General features: G+C 47.1%; 1 protein-coding gene across 35 annotated transcripts in view; it reads right to left on the bottom strand.

Annotated features, from left to right (window-relative positions):
* Positions 1 to 384: 384 nt before the first annotated feature.
* ICA1 (islet cell autoantigen 1) overlaps positions 385 to 16,694 on the bottom strand; it is a 162,641-nt gene continuing 146,331 nt past the window's right edge. For 20 of the 35 annotated variants that reach the window (XM_086397640.1, XM_086397658.1, XM_086397642.1 and 17 more), the window contains 3 exons: positions 14,731 to 15,000; positions 2,827 to 2,913; positions 385 to 659 (listed from right to left, as the gene is read on the bottom strand). In XM_086397640.1, coding sequence (XP_086253766.1) covers positions 538 to 659; positions 2,827 to 2,913; positions 14,731 to 15,000 — 479 coding nt within the window. In that variant the 3' untranslated portion in view covers positions 385 to 537. The remainder of the gene's footprint in view (positions 660 to 2,826; positions 2,914 to 14,730; positions 15,001 to 16,694) is intronic. The other 15 variants (XM_086397650.1, XM_086397661.1, XM_086397652.1 and 12 more) reach the window with 1 other exon arrangement.

The raw sequence follows: 16,694 nt of genomic DNA, 5'->3' as shown, positions 1-16,694 counted from the left end.
GAACCCGCGGCCCAGGAGGCAAGGTCAGGGCAGTCTTTGGTTGGCTGGAGCTTCACCGTAGCTCGCTGGAAGGTGGCTGGGCAGGAAGAGGGAGTCTCCCTGCAGCCCCCCTTTAAGAGGGACATGGGCCAGGGGTATAAAAGGAGGCATTTAAGCCTCCTAAGACTCCCGCTGTCTCTGAGACTGGAGGACACCTTCTTTCAACCTAACACAAAGCAGATTTATGATGTGAACTTGGACCTTGTAGCAACCCGGTGACACAGCAGCAGTCAGCAGAGGGAGTTGTCAGCTGATGGGCCTGGACACAGCTCCTAGACCATCCGGCACTATCAGGTCCGCGTAGAGGACACACCGACACCCTTTACACCAAATGAGAGTAAATAATTCTAATATAAACAGGGCCTTTGACCCTTTCATTTTATTAAAATGGCACGTAAATATTAAAACAGCATACTGATCACTTCCTACATCCGTGAGCCCCCCGGTGTGTTGATCTGGAGACACTTGTGGGCTCCCTCCCAGACGGAGGCAGCAGACTCATGCATTGAGCAATTCATGTTCTTTATCGGTTTTCCCAATAGCATCAGGATTTGATAGTGGGTCGAGATCAGCAAAAAGGCTGAACCAGGCAGTCAGGTCCGAGGAGGCCTTGGCAGGCTCTGGGGAGAGAAGAGGACACATTAGCACAGCCTCCTTGCTAACTCCCATCTCTGTCAGGCTTCAGGGCCAGGAGCATCTTCAAGAGGGAAGACGCTCAGTCGGACAAACCCTGCTGCTTTTGGTCTTTAAGCCTTGTTAGGATATTCCATGCCCCACTGTTGGCTGGTTGGCTGAGTAACATTTCTATACCATGGTCTTTACAAATCTGCACAGTGAGCTCTTGTGTTAATCCCCAATCAGCACCCCTACCCAGCAGATGGCCACAGCCCACAGAGCTGCCTGAAACCCCAGACCCTGTGCTTCAGCACCACCAGGAGATAGCAATCATTTCAGAAACTAGACTGAATGACTCAGGAAGTAAGGTGCCTTCCAGTGTCCCCTGGAGGAATCTTCAAATCTGCTGGGTCAAGAGAAATAGGGTGATTACTCTTTTCAGCCTTCTTTAACCCTCTCCCATCAGAGGAAGGGGGCCTTAGACACACCTCCTTAGACACGCCTCCCCTTCCCCACTGGGCTCTAAATTGCCCCCAAGCCCCTCACCCTGCATGCTCCATAGAGTCCTGCCTTCAAGTGCTGTTTTACCGAACCACCTGCCCTAACTTCTTGAATGCCACGATGACAGACCCCAATTATTTTCCAGATGAGGAAGGCATTTTCAAAAGAGTGCCTGATGCAAGAGATTTACAAAGAAGTTGGGGGCTCTTCTCTATATAAATCGTTCCACATGAGAATCTAAGTTCATTGACTTGGATGACCTATGCTTTTTTTTCTTTCTCCAACAGGTGGGACCATCAAAAACATGAAGAAAATGTCTGACAGGTTATCCTTCTAACCAAAAGCAGCTAGGAATGTGCTTGCCATCTGGTTATGAAGAATCTCAAAAAATACTGGTAGGACGAGTTGCTTAAAGTGCTTCTATGAATTGTGTGATGGTGAGTACTGATGGGATTATGCCAACATACACAGGGCCTTTGATCTTTTCACTAAAATGGCACTTAAACATAAAGACAGTGTACTGATCCCTTTATGGTTCTGATTTTTCCTCCCTTTATCCTTTTTTCCTGTCTCTTGTAAATACATTACTTTATAATGAGACAACAATGCATCTATTACAGAGATAAGCTATTGCAAACAAGAGTAGTTAGTAATATGCAAGCTGTTACTATCTAACATTAATTTCACAGCGTGCAGTTAGCCCCTAAAACTCTTGGTTTATTTTGATATGATAAACTGAGACTTTACAGAGAGCTCAATATAGCTTGGTGGGGATGAGGGAGACATTTTTAAAATTTTTTAAAGGGGCTATAACTTGTCTTTCTTTAGTCCTGTAGGAGGTCTAAAGAAACTGTATGGAGCATGACTGATTTTGGAGGATTAGTCTGTTCTTGATAGAGAGTATCAAGATATCTTAGTGATAGGCCAGTGAAATACACTCCACCCTCCTCTCCCCTCCCCGGGGGCTTTCCGATGGTGGGTGTGGCCCAGCTGTGAGTAGCCAGGTGATTATACTTGCGGGGAGGGAAATCCTCCCATTCCCCAGACCTCCCCTGTGGGAGGGAAAACCAGGGGCAACTATTTGCGCAACACCCAAAAGAACATCAAGGGAAACGCTCTCTGACGATAATAAAACTGACATTTCCTTTAATGTCCTGTGGTCAACACAGGGAACGTGATGACCAAAGGAAGAGAGAGAGATGCAAAGACAGATGAGATCTTCCTCAGGCAGATGTTCTGTCTCAAAAGAGAGTAGATTTCACAAGCTTGAAAGGCCCTTTTTTGACAACTAAGGCGCCTGGCTCTTTGCAAAAAGCATTAATCAAATGCTTTGTCTGGTGGAAGCAATGGTATTTTCAGCTAAGGATCCCAATCTCTGAGGCCATTTTCTCCCTTACTGTTGTCATCCAGTTTTGGGGAACACCCGGTCACATACAGACAGATATCTGAGTCCTCCTCATTAGATCTGATAAAGCCAATTATGAATGAGGACCTTAAGCCAGGAAAAAGTTAAAATGTTAGTTCCTAGGATCATGCACAGCTCTCAGCCCTTGTAGCCCCGCCTCTGAATCCCAGGTGCTCCAATGGAAATTAGTAAAGAGATAAAGCAAAGAGTGTTAGGTCGATGGAAAGGAAGGTGACCGTCACTTAAGGGGGAGAGAATGATATTACCTTTCACTGCAGGGTAGTTGACATTTGCACTGCTTGCCTTGGGTGCTGGCCATGGAGGAGAAGGACTGACACTGCTCTCTGACCAGCCTAATGTCCAAAACCAGAGGTCGTTAGATCTTAGGGAAGAGCAGCCACACTGTCTCGTCAGTTCCATGTGAGGCACACACACGGCTGTCAACTAGGATGGCCTCCAAAGAGAGAGGAGGCTGGTGTGCCAGGACCCTTCTTCCTTGTGCCTCATATCTGGAATACGTTTCAGAGGAGTGTGGATATGTATAATCTTGCCCACTTCAAAAGGGCTTCCCTGGTGACTCAGATGGTAAACAATCTGCCTGCAATGCAGGAGACTGGGGCTCGGTCCCTGGGTCGGGAAGATTCCCTGGAAAATGAAATGGAAACCCACTCCAGTATTCTGGCCTGGAGAATTCCATAGACAGGGGAGCCTCGTGGGCTACAGTCCATGGGATGGCAAAGAGTTGGACATGACTGAGTGACTAACGAACACCAACTTGAAAGTATGGAAAATTAGGGGGAAGACTGCAAATGAGAAATTGCTAAGGTCAAAGCATTCTTGCTTTCAATTTTATACCCATCTTTCTTACCAAGTGACATCATTTCATGGTCACACCAAAGATTATCAATAGTGTTCCTAGGAAATCAGGTGCCTTGTTTGTCTGTTACAAATGGGCACCATTTGTGCCCATGTCACAAAAAGTGAGCACCATTAAATGCAGTGACAGAATTAGTGAATGACTGGTCTTCTCTATTTCCAATATGATCCAGTTCATTTATTTTCCATACAGCTAATTTAAATTGTGAAATTTAGTTAATACAGATAATTGGCAGCCCAGTCCAAATATAAGAGAGGGAAGAATGTCCACCTTAACTTGATGCCATATCCTTATGATAGCACTGATCTTGTCTAACCCAAGGTTCTGAAGGCCCCCTGGGCTCTTCCTGTTGCTAATGATTAAGAGGTGTGCCGCAGTCCTGTTTTGTGGGGTGGGGAGCAAGCCTAGTTCCCCCCAGCATTTACTGCCTCTGCTGGATGTCCCAGGATAACTCATTTAATTTAGAACTTTACCATATACTTCTTTGTACATCTGCTTTAATTCTTCATGTGTAAGTCCTGTCTTCTCCAAGAAACAAGAAACTGTTTCTTCAGTGTGCTCCATAATACCTACTGTGGTACAGGTAGGTGTGTGTGGACTGAGTCACTGGTGATGCTCACTGTGAAACACAGACCATCAGGTGACGCATCACTGTGGGCTCCAAATAGTTCAAACCACATCCTTTCCCTGGGATGCTCTGCTCACAGTGTCTTCTACAGAAAAAGTTTGGTCTCTGATAAGGATGCTACGTTTGGATGGCAGAGTTCAGCTGTCACCAAGTTGGTGGCAGTGAAACCAACTTCGGGGGCAAGAAACTCACTCGGCATATGCTACAGAAATGAGAAGATGCAATACTATACCCTATACTTAGGATTACTTGTTTACCCTATACTTAGGATTTGTAATAAGGGACCCACTTTAGAATCATAGCATATCGATTAGCCTGGCGTGCTGCAGTCCATGGGGTTGCCAAGAGTCGGACATGACTGAGTGACTGAACTGAACTGATATTGATTAGCTGCTACTTTTGTCTCATCTTCTGGAGTTCTGAGCCCCTTGAAGGCAGGGACCACGTATGATTCATCTTTACGTTCTTTAGGGCACTACCTGGGCACATGACGAGTGTTGAAATTCAGATAACCACCGAAGGACTCTTAAATCATGAGAACCACACTTATGAAACATTATTTTGAGAGATGGAAAAGCAGTGCTTGCCACTGGAGATGCATCATACTCACTGGTTGGATTCTTTCTTTTTAGGCAAGCAGCATACAAACAGAGACTGTGCACATGTGTGCTCAGTCATGTCTGACTCTCTGTACCTTCATGGGCTGTAGCTCATGAAGGCTCCTTTGTCCATGGGATTTCCCAGGCAAGAATTCTGGAGTGGGTTGCCATTTCATTCTCCAGGGGATCTTCCTGACCCGGGGATCAAACCCAAGTCTCCTGCAGCTCTGGCATTAGCAGGTGGATTCTTTACCACTGAGCACATTGAAAACCCTATAAAGACTAACCAAGGACAAATGAAACAGGCTGCCTGTGACCTATTTATTGGGTTTAAAATATTGAAAAAGTACAGAGAGTTTTAAAAGTATTGCTATTCATTGGGATGGTACTTGAACATGTTATTAACATATTTCACAAACAAAAAAAGGCACCAGATTTTAAGGGAACTTTTTTGGAAGATGGAAATGTTCTCCCACTAGACTGTGGTGATGGCTACACAATATAAATTTACCAGAAATCCTTGAACTGTTCCCCTACAATGGATGAATATCATGGTATGTAAATTATAGTTCAATAAAGCCGTTTTTAAAAAAATGACCAGTATTTGGTGAAATCCAGGAGTAACATAACCTCCCTGGTTCCTAGAAAATTGGCCCATTGGCATTTTCCTTCCAAACCCTAATCACATAAATAGTGGTAAATGTGGAAAGTTAAAATCGCAGTCTCGCTAAGTGCCAAATAACGCTGAAAGAGGTAGCATCTAACTGGGTCAATTTCATCTTTCCCTACAATCCTCTCCTGGACATTTAGGGTCAGGATCCACCTATGCTTGGCAGAAACCTCACACAACCTTTTCTCAATGCTAGCAGCCTGGCCCCTGTCTCTTAGGGCAGGGCTTCTCAAAGTGTGGTGCCTGCCCCAGCAGCTGGGACATCACCTACTAAATGAGAATCCCCGGGGTGGAGTCCAAGGAACTGCAAACCCTCAGCAACCCTCATGCGAGTGTAGTGTGGGAGGTACTGCCATAGATGGCTCCTAAGGAGCTGCCATGGCCACCATCTCTGGCAGGATCAGGTTCATTTCTGTTGAAGCCAGAGCTGGGGCAAGGAGCGAAGCTCTCCTCAGAAACAGAGAGCACCCACCTCCCAGCTCCCGAAGCTTTAAGCTCCTTGACCCCATTGGGCTCTCTGAGTTCAGGGAGGCCCACACTTCCAGACAGAATCCAAATGGATGCAGAGAAAAGGCACGTGAGAGGTGTGGAAGGCCACCCCTCCCCCATCTCTAAATGCCGATACAGTGGGAACATGAGATAATTCTTCCCATTTCAAAAACACGCACAACATTTGGCTCCAGAGAATGCTGGAAAAGAGGCAGGTTCAATCGTTGTCTTTTTTCAGAGTATAAGATAGAACACATTCCTCAAGGAAGCAGAAATAAATGCACACGTCAAAACACAGACCCCCTCGCTGTATGTGATGGGCATATTCCCGAATGGTTATAAACAAACAGAACGTCTGTATATCAAGTCATATTTTTAGAGTCCCAGAAATACAAGTCATATTTTAAAGCCTATCATTTAAAGGATTGTAATGGCAGGCTCCTTTATAAAGACTGTGCCAAGTCGCTTCAGTTGTGTCTGACTCTTTGTGACCCCAAGGACTGTAGCTCGCCAGACTCCTCTGTCCATGGGGATTCTCCAGGCAAGAATACTGAAGTGGGTTGCCATTTCCTTTTCCAAAAATCTTTGCAACCCCATGGATTATACAGTTCATGGAATTCTCATGAAGTTGGTAGCCTATCCCTTCTCCAGGGGATCTTTCCAACCCAGGGATCGAACCCAGGTCTCCAGCATTGCAGGTGGATTCTTTACCAGCTGAGCCACAAGGGAAGCCTTGTCTTTATAAAGACAATGTCTTCTAATTAGATCCCTTTGTAAGTATGGAGTTCTGAATATTGCTCACCTAAACACTCAGGAACCATAAAAGCAACATGGAGAATCTACAGACTTGGGGGCTTCTCTGCTGCAAAGGACATGGAGGAGGATGTGCATAAACACACTGCCCCTTTGGGGACGAAGATGATAGATGATGGGGAAGGTAGACCTCAGAGTTTCCCAAAGACATGGCATATCACTGTTCTTTTGTCCTACAATGTGAAGCAGAAACAGCCAGTTGGCCAAATCACAATTTCTCTTCAGAACACCTATTAAGCATAAATCTAACAATCCAACCATTCGCACATGAGGGGAGGAAATATTATGGTTGTGACCCCAGCTATATATGTATATATTGTCATTGTTGTTTAGTTGCTACGTCGTGTCTGACTCTTTTGCAACCCCGTGAACTGTTGCCCGCCAGGCTCGCTCTCCTTTGGATTTTCCCGGCAAGAGCACTGCAGTGGGTTCCCATTTCCTTCTCCAGGGGATCTTTCCCAACCCACGTCTCCTGCGTTGGTAGGTGAATTCTTTACCACTGAGCCACCAGGGAAACCCATATATATATGTTTTAAGCAAATACTAAGCTGAGCTGCAGTTTCACTCTCACTCATACTGCTTTGGGAATTCTTTAGGGGAGGGGTACAACTAGGGTAATTATGGATGGAATGCCAAGCCAGACTTCAAACGTCTTGGCTTCTGTCAGGAAAAAATGCTATTTACAGAGAACTCAGTGTTGCTAATATTCCTAAAATTGCCATCAACTGCTCTTCAGTTGGTGTTTGTTGGCTGAGGCGTTTTTAACAGGAAGGTGTGGCTGGAAGGATGTCTTCCCCATCTCAGAGAAACTGTGTCAGGAGACGGGGTGGTGCAGCGCGGGGGCAGATGAGACTGAGAGCTCTGGGGGCAAGCTGACGAGCCAAGTTCTCGGTTCCTTTGATATGTCAACTGCGCTACCCGTCTACAGGAAACATATATAAAATTTTATTGGAGCAATCCTGCCCCCTTTACTGACATAAGGGAAAATATAAATCGGCCAGAAATAATACTAGCTAGCTAGAGCAGCAAGTGAGGCCAAAGTAACACCACCCAGCGTAGCGCTTTACCATGAGTGTAATTTCACTGACTGGGAGGGTAGAAGCCCAGGCTGGGTTGATGAGCAGAGCCCTGGGCGCTCTGGGACAGGGCTGGCCATGAAGGGGAATGTGGGAAGACCATGGCTATTGTGGCCAGGCACCAGCCTGCCGTCCACACCTTCTCTGAGCCCCAGTTTCCATACTGGCAAAGGGTGGATAAAAATTCCTACCTCATTAGGTTGTTGTATGGATAAAATGGGAGCTCGTGGGTGAAACCAGGGCATACAGAGGCTGAAGAGCAGGCGCTCAGTACATCCAATGATTCTGGGTTTCTGCTATCACTCAGCACACATGAGAACCAACCCCTGAGATTGTCTTCAGACCTTTTTCTCTTCAATTAGTGATGCAGTGTCAGTTGGATCTCTCCCTTCCTTCCTGTCTGCCATCCATCCATTCATCCATCAGCCCATCCACCCAGATGTCTTTTTGGAACATTGATTCCAGGCACTGAGCTATGTTTGGGAAATATGATGTGTGAGCAACACAAACATGGACCCTGCCTGTGACAATGTGAAGCAAGACAGAAAATTCAGCCCATTTTACAATGAGGTGAAATGAGAGGAATGATTAAGTACTGTGTATAAAGGGGATGGAGAGCAGAAATAGCCAGCACTGACTGCTGAGGGAGCCCCTGGATGATATGCTGAACATGAGCACCTGAAGGGTGAGGAGTTAGCCAGGCAGAACATCACGTGTGAAGTGGTGGAATGCTCTGGGGGGAGGGCAGAGTCGGGTTCCCTGGAGTCCAGCTTAGACATGACACATGGTCCCCAGCAGAGTAGTGCCATTAAGTCATGCTCAGTGAAGGCATGGGAGGTATGGGCAGTGATGACACCAGGGTCAGGCCCTGAAGGACCTCAGAAGCCAAGCTGAGGAGTTTAGTGTAGCTTGTGTTTGTTTATGCCAAGCTGAGGCTTTCCAGGTGGCTCAATGGTAAAGAATTGAGCCAATTCTCCTGCCAATGCAGGAGACGCATGTTCATCTCTGGTTGGGGAAGATCCCCTGGAGGAGGAAATGGCAACCCACTCCAGTATTCTTGCCTGAGAAATCCCATGGATAGAGGGGCCTGGCGAGCCACAGTCCATCAGGAAGCAGAAGAGTCTGATACGACTCAGCGACTGAACAGCAGCAGAAGAGTTTAAACATTATGTGGATGGTGGATAAAACCACAGCAACTCGGCAAGTCATGAGAAGGTCCCCTTTGGGGACCCTTCATGTGTAAATGTGTAAGCCTTGAAGGCTTCCTTCGTGGCTCAGAGGGTAAAGCGTCTGCCTACAATGCGCGAGGCCTGGGTTTGATCCCTGGGTCGGGAAGATCCCCTGGAGAAGGAAATGGCATCCCACTCCAGTATTCTTGCCTGGAAAATCCCGTAGACTGAGAAGCCTGGTGGGCTACAGTCCATGGGGTCGCAAAGAGTCGGACATGACTGAGCGGCTTCACTTCACCTCACTTCATGTGTAAATGAGGGGGGAGAAGATGGTCACCAAGGTTCCTTCTATGGACTAATAGAGGCACTTAATTTCTGCAAGAATTTAGCCAAGACCTGGGGATGAGCCCTAACAGGTTTAGAAAGTGCTGCTTCTTTGATGGAACAAATAAAAATGCCAGTGGCTCATACTCTCTGTTCAAATTATCTTTAAATGCAGCCCACAGCCTTTTCTTTCACGTTATTCCATTTGAGGCCTGGAAACATCAGTTACCCAGAGCCAGGCTAAGCCAGAGACAGCAAGAGGTGAGCTCTGGTCAAGGAAAGGCGAATCTGAGATAAGGCTAAGCTTGACATGACATTGGCTTTAAGTAGAAACCCACCCAGATGGCAACAACACCTCAGGATTAGCTGAAACAAAAGAATATCCAGAAGGAACAAAGGGCTGTATGTTTGTGAGATTCTGGAACAAGATGCCTAACTGTGGTTGGCAGGATCCTAAATTAGAAGATGTCCTGGTGGATTTATTTTGAGCAGATGGTTATCTTTTCAGTATCAGCATCTGTTTCTAAATTAAATCTTGATGCTGGTGGGAATGGAGAAGAATGTCTAAGAAGGCCTGGCCGGGTCTCTGCCTCAGGCAGCGCCTCTGGGTGGCCCCATCCTCCTCACTGGAAGAGACCTCAGGAAGGTGCAATTTCTCATCGCTGGGTGACACAGAAAATCCTGGCCCCTATCATGCTGGCAACTTCAGAAACTCTTAGAAAGCCTTGCTAAAATTGACTCCTTCACATTTTTCAGCACAACTTGATCCTAAATGTAAGTTCCTTTGTTTTGCTCTTCTAGAGCTTGAAGTAGGTGGGGAAGGAAGATATAATTGTTCTCTTACGAAATCCACTGCTCCCCTGTTCTTTCTGCTTCCCCAAGGCAAAGGGAGGCCGAAGAGGAGAGGGAGGCAGAGGAGAACGGAGAGGTAAGAAGGGGAGAGACTGAGGAAGTGAAGGTGGATAAGGCAGGGGGCAGTGCAGAGGGGGCAGAGAGGGGAAAGATCCCGAGATGTCTGCGCCTGCCTCCAGACAGCTGCCCACCTCTCCCCTGCGGACCCTCGGACCCCGAGGATGCAGCTCCACCTGGTCCTCACAGAAAGCCACAAGAGTGGTGGCCAGACTGAGCAGGTCAGCGCTAGAGTCAACGAGGAGCGACGGCAGGCACCGGCAAAGGCTGTGGAGATAATCTCAAATTCACATATTTGTTCTGAAACATCAGGCTTCTCCACTGGCTCAGTGGGTCAAGAATCTGCCTTCAATGCAGGAGACACAGGAGACAGGGGTTCGATCCCTGGATCAGGAAGCTCCCCTGGAGAAGGGAATGGCAACCCACTCCAGTATTCTTGCCTGGAGAATTCCATGGACAAAAGAGCCTGGTGGAGTACAGTCCATGGAGTCACAAAAGAGTCGGACAAGACTGAACAACCGAAGAACAACAACAAAATTCTGGAACGTCATCCACGTTTTGTGGTTGACACAAACCTTCCTTCCCACACCCACATCTCTCCTCCATGACCGTGTGGTTGCCTTGGTCTCTATATGCCTAGGACCGAGGTTACAGTCATTACAACTCCGGCTCCTCTAGAAGCACCCAAGGCGAGGCCGAGGGAGCCCGTCGGGGAATCCCGGTTGCCATCAGAGATGTGGTACTTGGTGGCAACAGCAGAGATTTGCGAAAAGCATGAGCTCTGGAGTCTAGTGGCTCAGGCCCACAATCCAGCCTGCCTCCTACCAGAGGTCTAATCTGGGGCAAATTACTTACTCCCTGTTTCTCTGTTTCCCAGGCTGCAAGTTGGAGATGACACCAGTGCTTGCCTGCCTGCCTGTCTGGGAAGGGTGTGGTGAGGATGAAATAACACACCTAAAGCACGTGGGGCAGCGCTTGGCCCATTGCACGTGCCATACGCAGAGCTCGTTCTTGTCATTTTACCGTGATAAAGGAGATCAGTTTTAGACCTCAGTGTCTCTGAAGTGGGGGCTAACCCACGGATAAGAAGACCACATCTGTGGAGAAGTAGAAAGCTCCTTCAGATGACTTGAGTCTCTGCTGAGAATTATTTAGTGAGTCTAATACCTAATATCTGGTCTTCCCTGGTGGCTCAGTGGTAAAGAATCTGCCTGCCAGTGCAGGAGATGTGGGTCTGATGTCTGGTTCAGGAAGATCCTCTGAAGAAGGAAATGGCAACCCACAATATTTTTTCCTGGAGAATCCCATGGACAGAGGAACCTGGTGGGCTACAGTCCATAGGGTCGCAAAAAGTCGGACACAACTGAGCAACTAAGCACACACACACACACACACACATGCAAAGAAAACAGGATAACTCAGAGATTACAAAATGACTTCTTTAACATTGATCCTGACAGAACCTCAGCAGAGGAAATGAAACTTTTGGCAGCCAGATGGGTCTTGTAAATGGTAAACCAGATCTTGTCCATCCTTGGTCCAAGATGCTATGATGGTTCCTAAGTTCTTCTAACAACTACAAGGCCTATGTGACCCAGCTCATCTCCTTTCCGAGCACTTCTTCTCACTCCAACCCCAGTGCTCCTCCTGCAGACCCTCCCTTTGGGCACAGGGGTTTCCCTGCCTAGATCTCCACATGGCTAATTCTCCGGCCTCCTGCGAGTCTCTGCTCAGACCTCATCTTCTCAGTAAGAGTCCATTTAGTTCTCTCCCTGACCTACTCTGCCATTCCCCCAAGAATAGCTCTGGCTCTGCTTCTCCTTTTCTCCATATCATTGGTAACTGTCTAACCTACAATGTGATTTGCTTTTTCATTATGTTTTGTTGCTGTTGCTCAGTCGCTCATCGGGTCCGACTCTCTGCAACGTTGTGGACTGCAGCACACCAGGCTTCCCTGTCCTTCACTATCTCCAGGAGTTTGCTCACACTCATATCCATTGAGTCAATGATGCCACCCAACCATCTCATCCTCTGTCATTGCCTTCTCCTTCTGCCCTCAATCTTTCCCAGCATCAGAGTCTTTTCTAATAAGGTGGTTCTTTACATCAGGTAACCGAAGTATTGGAGATTCAGCGTCAGTCCTTCTAATGAATATTCAGAGTTGATTTCCTTCAGGATTGACTGGTTGGATCTCCTGGCTATTCAAGGGACTTTAAAGAGTCTTCTCCAGCACCACAATTATCTCCTCTCCATTAGAATGTGAGTTCCTGGAAGGCAGAAGCCTTGCCTGTTTTGTTCTCAGGTGATTCCCCAGTGCCTGGCACCCAGAGGACTCAATACATATTTGCTGGACAAATAAGAATCTTGCTTCAGTGCTACTAGGGCAGCAACCTCCAGTGAAATTGTTTGCCTGAGACATAAATGACTTCCCTTTAAAGTACCTCTTTCTCTTTCCGTAGTGCCAGCTTGCATCTCTCGTGCCGTGGCCCACTCCCTCCTCAGCCCCAAGTGTGCCATGGGCCTTTCTCCTGGCCGTGGGGCAAGGCTGAAGTGCCAAGCCCATGGCTGCTGCTCCTGTCTCAGCTCTCGGGCAGAGTTCCGGGGACAGTGCTCTGGGCCTGAGCTCAGGTCTTGCTCTCAGGTCTTGCTCCACCCGCTCAGGAAGAGGATGTGAAGCTCTGAGTTCTCACTGTCAGCCCGAGGTGCCCATGAGACAGTGATGCTCAGCCACCCCAGCTAAGGAGGCCACCAGTGCTCCTGGTGGCAGCAGGCGCCCAGGTGTCTCCAAAGCTGGGGGCTTTGGGGGGGCGGCATTCGCCCTGCAGCACAGCTGGAGGGTCTCTAGCAGCCCTGAGCTTTGAGCCGTGGATCCCGCTCCGGCCCTGCCTCTCCCGACTCTCCCACGCCTTGTTAGCGCCTGCACCACAGGTGGGTGGGGGTGAAACCTGGTCTCTGGCAACCCTGTTCATCTGGGGTTCCGGCAAAAGAGGTGGTGAAACTTGGGTGAGACTCAGGGCAGAGAAGTAGTTTTGGATTGCAGTTATCCCTCTCATCTCTAACCTCATTACTGAGAATAAATGAGACGGCTACAAAATAGGACTAAAAAAGGAAGATGAAAGGAAACACGTATTTCATAAAAAAGAGGAAAGATTTTCTTTTGGTCTTGCCCACCAACTTTTGCCACGTCCATGATCTCATCTCCAAAGACCTGAGTGTTTTTTTTTTTAATAATAGCCCATAATTACTTAATCATTCCAGCTCTGCTGTTTGTTCTCATCTCTAAGTGCCAGATAAACATGCTGTTTATTAAGGAGATAACCTAAATTCATGGAAAAATCAAAACAATTTGAGAACTTCTGAACAGCAATCCTTGCCTTATAATTAAAACATGGAAAGAGCAGAAAAGCCTTCAGATACTAAAATGGTTTCCTTCTCAAGGTCTGTTTGTTTAGAAACTCCAACTTAAAAATTTAACTTTCAACCTGAGTGTTAGTTTCTGCACTCAGAATCAATCTGCTCTGCACATCAATAATTCTGAACCAGCATGTGAGCTGCTGGTGAGCTCTGGGGTACCTTGAACCCTTACCAAGGTGTCTCATCACTTTTGATCAGTGTGAAAACTGTTTCTGTTGGGCCATGTGTTTCAGGCAGAACAGGAATGGCTGAGCTGAGGGCGTACTCAGGAAAGGGGTGGGCCATGGTGGGAGAGGGAAGAAGCACCCAGAAAGCCCCATGTCTATGGGAACGTTGTCTCACGAGTATATGGGAGAACTCAGCTAGGGCACTGGCCAGGCAGGAATGGCCACGTGAATAGGCCACAACTGTGAAGGCACTCTGAATCCCTCAAGGGTGCCATGAAAAAGCCTAAAATCAAAGTAAGACAGGAAGACTGAGGACCACCCCTCTAGCCTTTGATTAATAGGAAGTGTTACCATGGAGAGAAAATTATGCAAAGAAGAGGATTTTAAACCCTAATACGTATCTTAAGGCTAGAATGTGATTCTGAAGCTTCAGCCAAAGTCAATGGACATAAAAGAAAAATACAAAAACAAAACAAAAAATAAAAGACACTGGATATGAGATAAAAGTTAGAAAACACAAAAAAGAAGATAAAGAAAAATAGGTCATTCTCCCAAATCATCCCCCCCTCCCTCTCCCACAGAGTCCAAAAGACTGTTCTATACATCTGTGTCTCTTTTGCTGTCTCGCATACAGGGTTGTTATTACCATCTTTCTAAATTCCATGTATATGCGTTAGTATACTGTACTGGTGTTTTTCTTTCTGGCTTACTTCACTCTGTATAATAGGCTCCAGTTTCATCCACCTCATTAGAAGTGATTCAAATGTGTTCTTTTTAATGGCCGAATAATACTCCATTGTGTATATGTCCCACAGCTTTCTTATCCATTCATCTGCTGATGGACATCTAGGATGGGGAACACGTGTACACCCGTGGTGGATGCATGTTGATGTATGGCAAAACCAATACAATATTGTAAAGTAAAAAATAAAAAAATAAAATAAAAAAAGAAAAACAGGTCTTTGGATTAACAAACAAACAATATATCACCTCCCCCACCACCCCCACCCCCATTACAAGCCCTGTGGTCCGTACCTTCCAGCGAGGCCTGTAAGTCTTTTATGTTTTGATCTAGAAGCTGTGAAGGAAGGAATCCTGAGCCTGCCTGGGGCCTGGGGTCCAGCTCTCCTGGGGCCGCAGTGGGCATTGGCTCCTTCAGCCGACCGTCTCCAAACACAGCAGCCCACTCTTTGCTGAACTCGCCCTCTTCCAGGGAGGAAGCATTGAAGATTTCACTCAACAGCAGCAGGTCATCTTTGTCAGCACCTTCAGGTTCTGGGGTCCCTGCCATTGGGCCCAGGCAAGCTGATTGAAGTAACAGAGCACAAAACACATCACTCCCACAGGCCTGGGTTCTAGGGAACAGATGTTGTAGGGGCTGGGCTGAGACAGACCAACTAGATTTTTTTTAAAGTTAATCAAAATATAAATTAACCCTATTACAGCCCTTGAGAAATTTCCCACTGAAAGCAAGCACGATCCTGTGCGGCCTTCCTGTTGAGACAACGCCCTCTCCCCCTGTGACCCCCAAGCCTCTTGCTTGTAAAAAAGTTTAAGCTTCCGAGGCCTTCCCAGAGCACCAAAGAGCAAATTTAACCAGAGAAGTAAAAAAACACAAAAATGAAACAGAAACAAAGAATAATGAAATAAGACCCTGGGTTGGCCAAAAAGTTTGTTTGGGTTTTTCCATACTGTCTTACAGAAAAACCTGAATGACTTTTTAGTCAACCCAATCATAATAGCTTAGGCATAAAACAAAGTCAAGGACATTTAGTTTCTCCTCAAGGGCTATATAGATAATATCCTGAGCCATATCCTTGAGTTGTTTTGCAGATACTAAAACTCCCACCCAGTGGAGGAAGTTAACTACCTGCTGACCACCAGCACTTAGACAGGCTGGAACCAGATGATGACTGAGATTCCTGAAACATCACCCTGTTACCTCACCATCAGCCAATCAGACAACTGTACATGAGCTGATCAGGCACCCTGCAACCCACACCTGTTCCCTAAAAGGGATCATGGAGTTTGGGCCTTTTGAGCATGAACTGCCTATCCTCCTTGCTTGGCCCTCCAATAAATGCTGTACTTTCCTTCACCACATCCAGTGTCAGTAAACTGGCTTTACTGCAAGTGGAGCAAGCAGATCCTTGTTTAGTTCCCCCGCATTTCCTTTCCTTCAAAGCAAGTCCAGTTTCTGAGCATCAACAGAATTGCATTGAAACGGATGCATGGATATGTGCTCAGTCGTGTCCAACTCTTTGTGACCCCCTGGGCTGTAGCCCACTAGGCTCCTCTGTCCATGGGATTTCCGAGGCAAGAATCCTGGAGTGGGTTGCCATTTCCTCCTCTAGGGAATCTTCCTAGCCCAGAGATCGAACCCCCATCGTCTGTGTCTCCTGCATTGCAGGTGGACTCTTTACCAGCTGAGCCATCAGGGAGGCTCAAATAGTTTCCATAAAAACTCTATAGAGTTTTGGTGTCTCCTTAAGATAAAAACAAACTTACTATCAATACATTTCTTGGATATGAAACAAAGCCAGGCTTGAAGGCATGTTGGAGATCTTAGTTCTGGTTTCTGTAGCTTCCTGAATCTTCCCACAGAAGCCCGACATCCACAGCTGAAGGCTGCCCTGCCATCCGGCCTGAGGAGGGGAGCCGCATCGCAGCCCAGACTGCCCAGCAGACAGGACGGTCAGAGGCACCCTGCAACCCACACCTGTTCCCTAAAAGGGATCATGGAGTTTGGGCCTTTTGAGCATGAACTGCCTATCCTCCTTGCTTGGCCCTCCAATAAACGCTGTACTTTCCTTCACCACATCCAGTGTCAGTAAACTGGTTTTAGTGTAAGTGGGGCAAGCGGGGGGAGCAGAGGTGTCAGGAAGTCTAACAGTGACCAAGAAAGACGTCCTCTTCCCGTCTCCTTTGTGGCACGGCAGCTGCATAAAGCAAAGGAAGGTGAATCTGGTCTGCCTGAGGGCAGCAGTGAAAATGACAGG

Source organism: Bos grunniens, chromosome 4 (genome assembly GCF_055505025.1).
Source record: "Bos grunniens cultivar Pamir isolate PY7600 chromosome 4, Bosgru_T2T1.0, whole genome shotgun sequence".
In the NCBI taxonomy this organism is placed as follows: Eukaryota; Metazoa; Chordata; class Mammalia; order Artiodactyla; family Bovidae; genus Bos; species Bos grunniens.
This window is presented reverse-complemented; position numbering and strand designations above follow the sequence as displayed.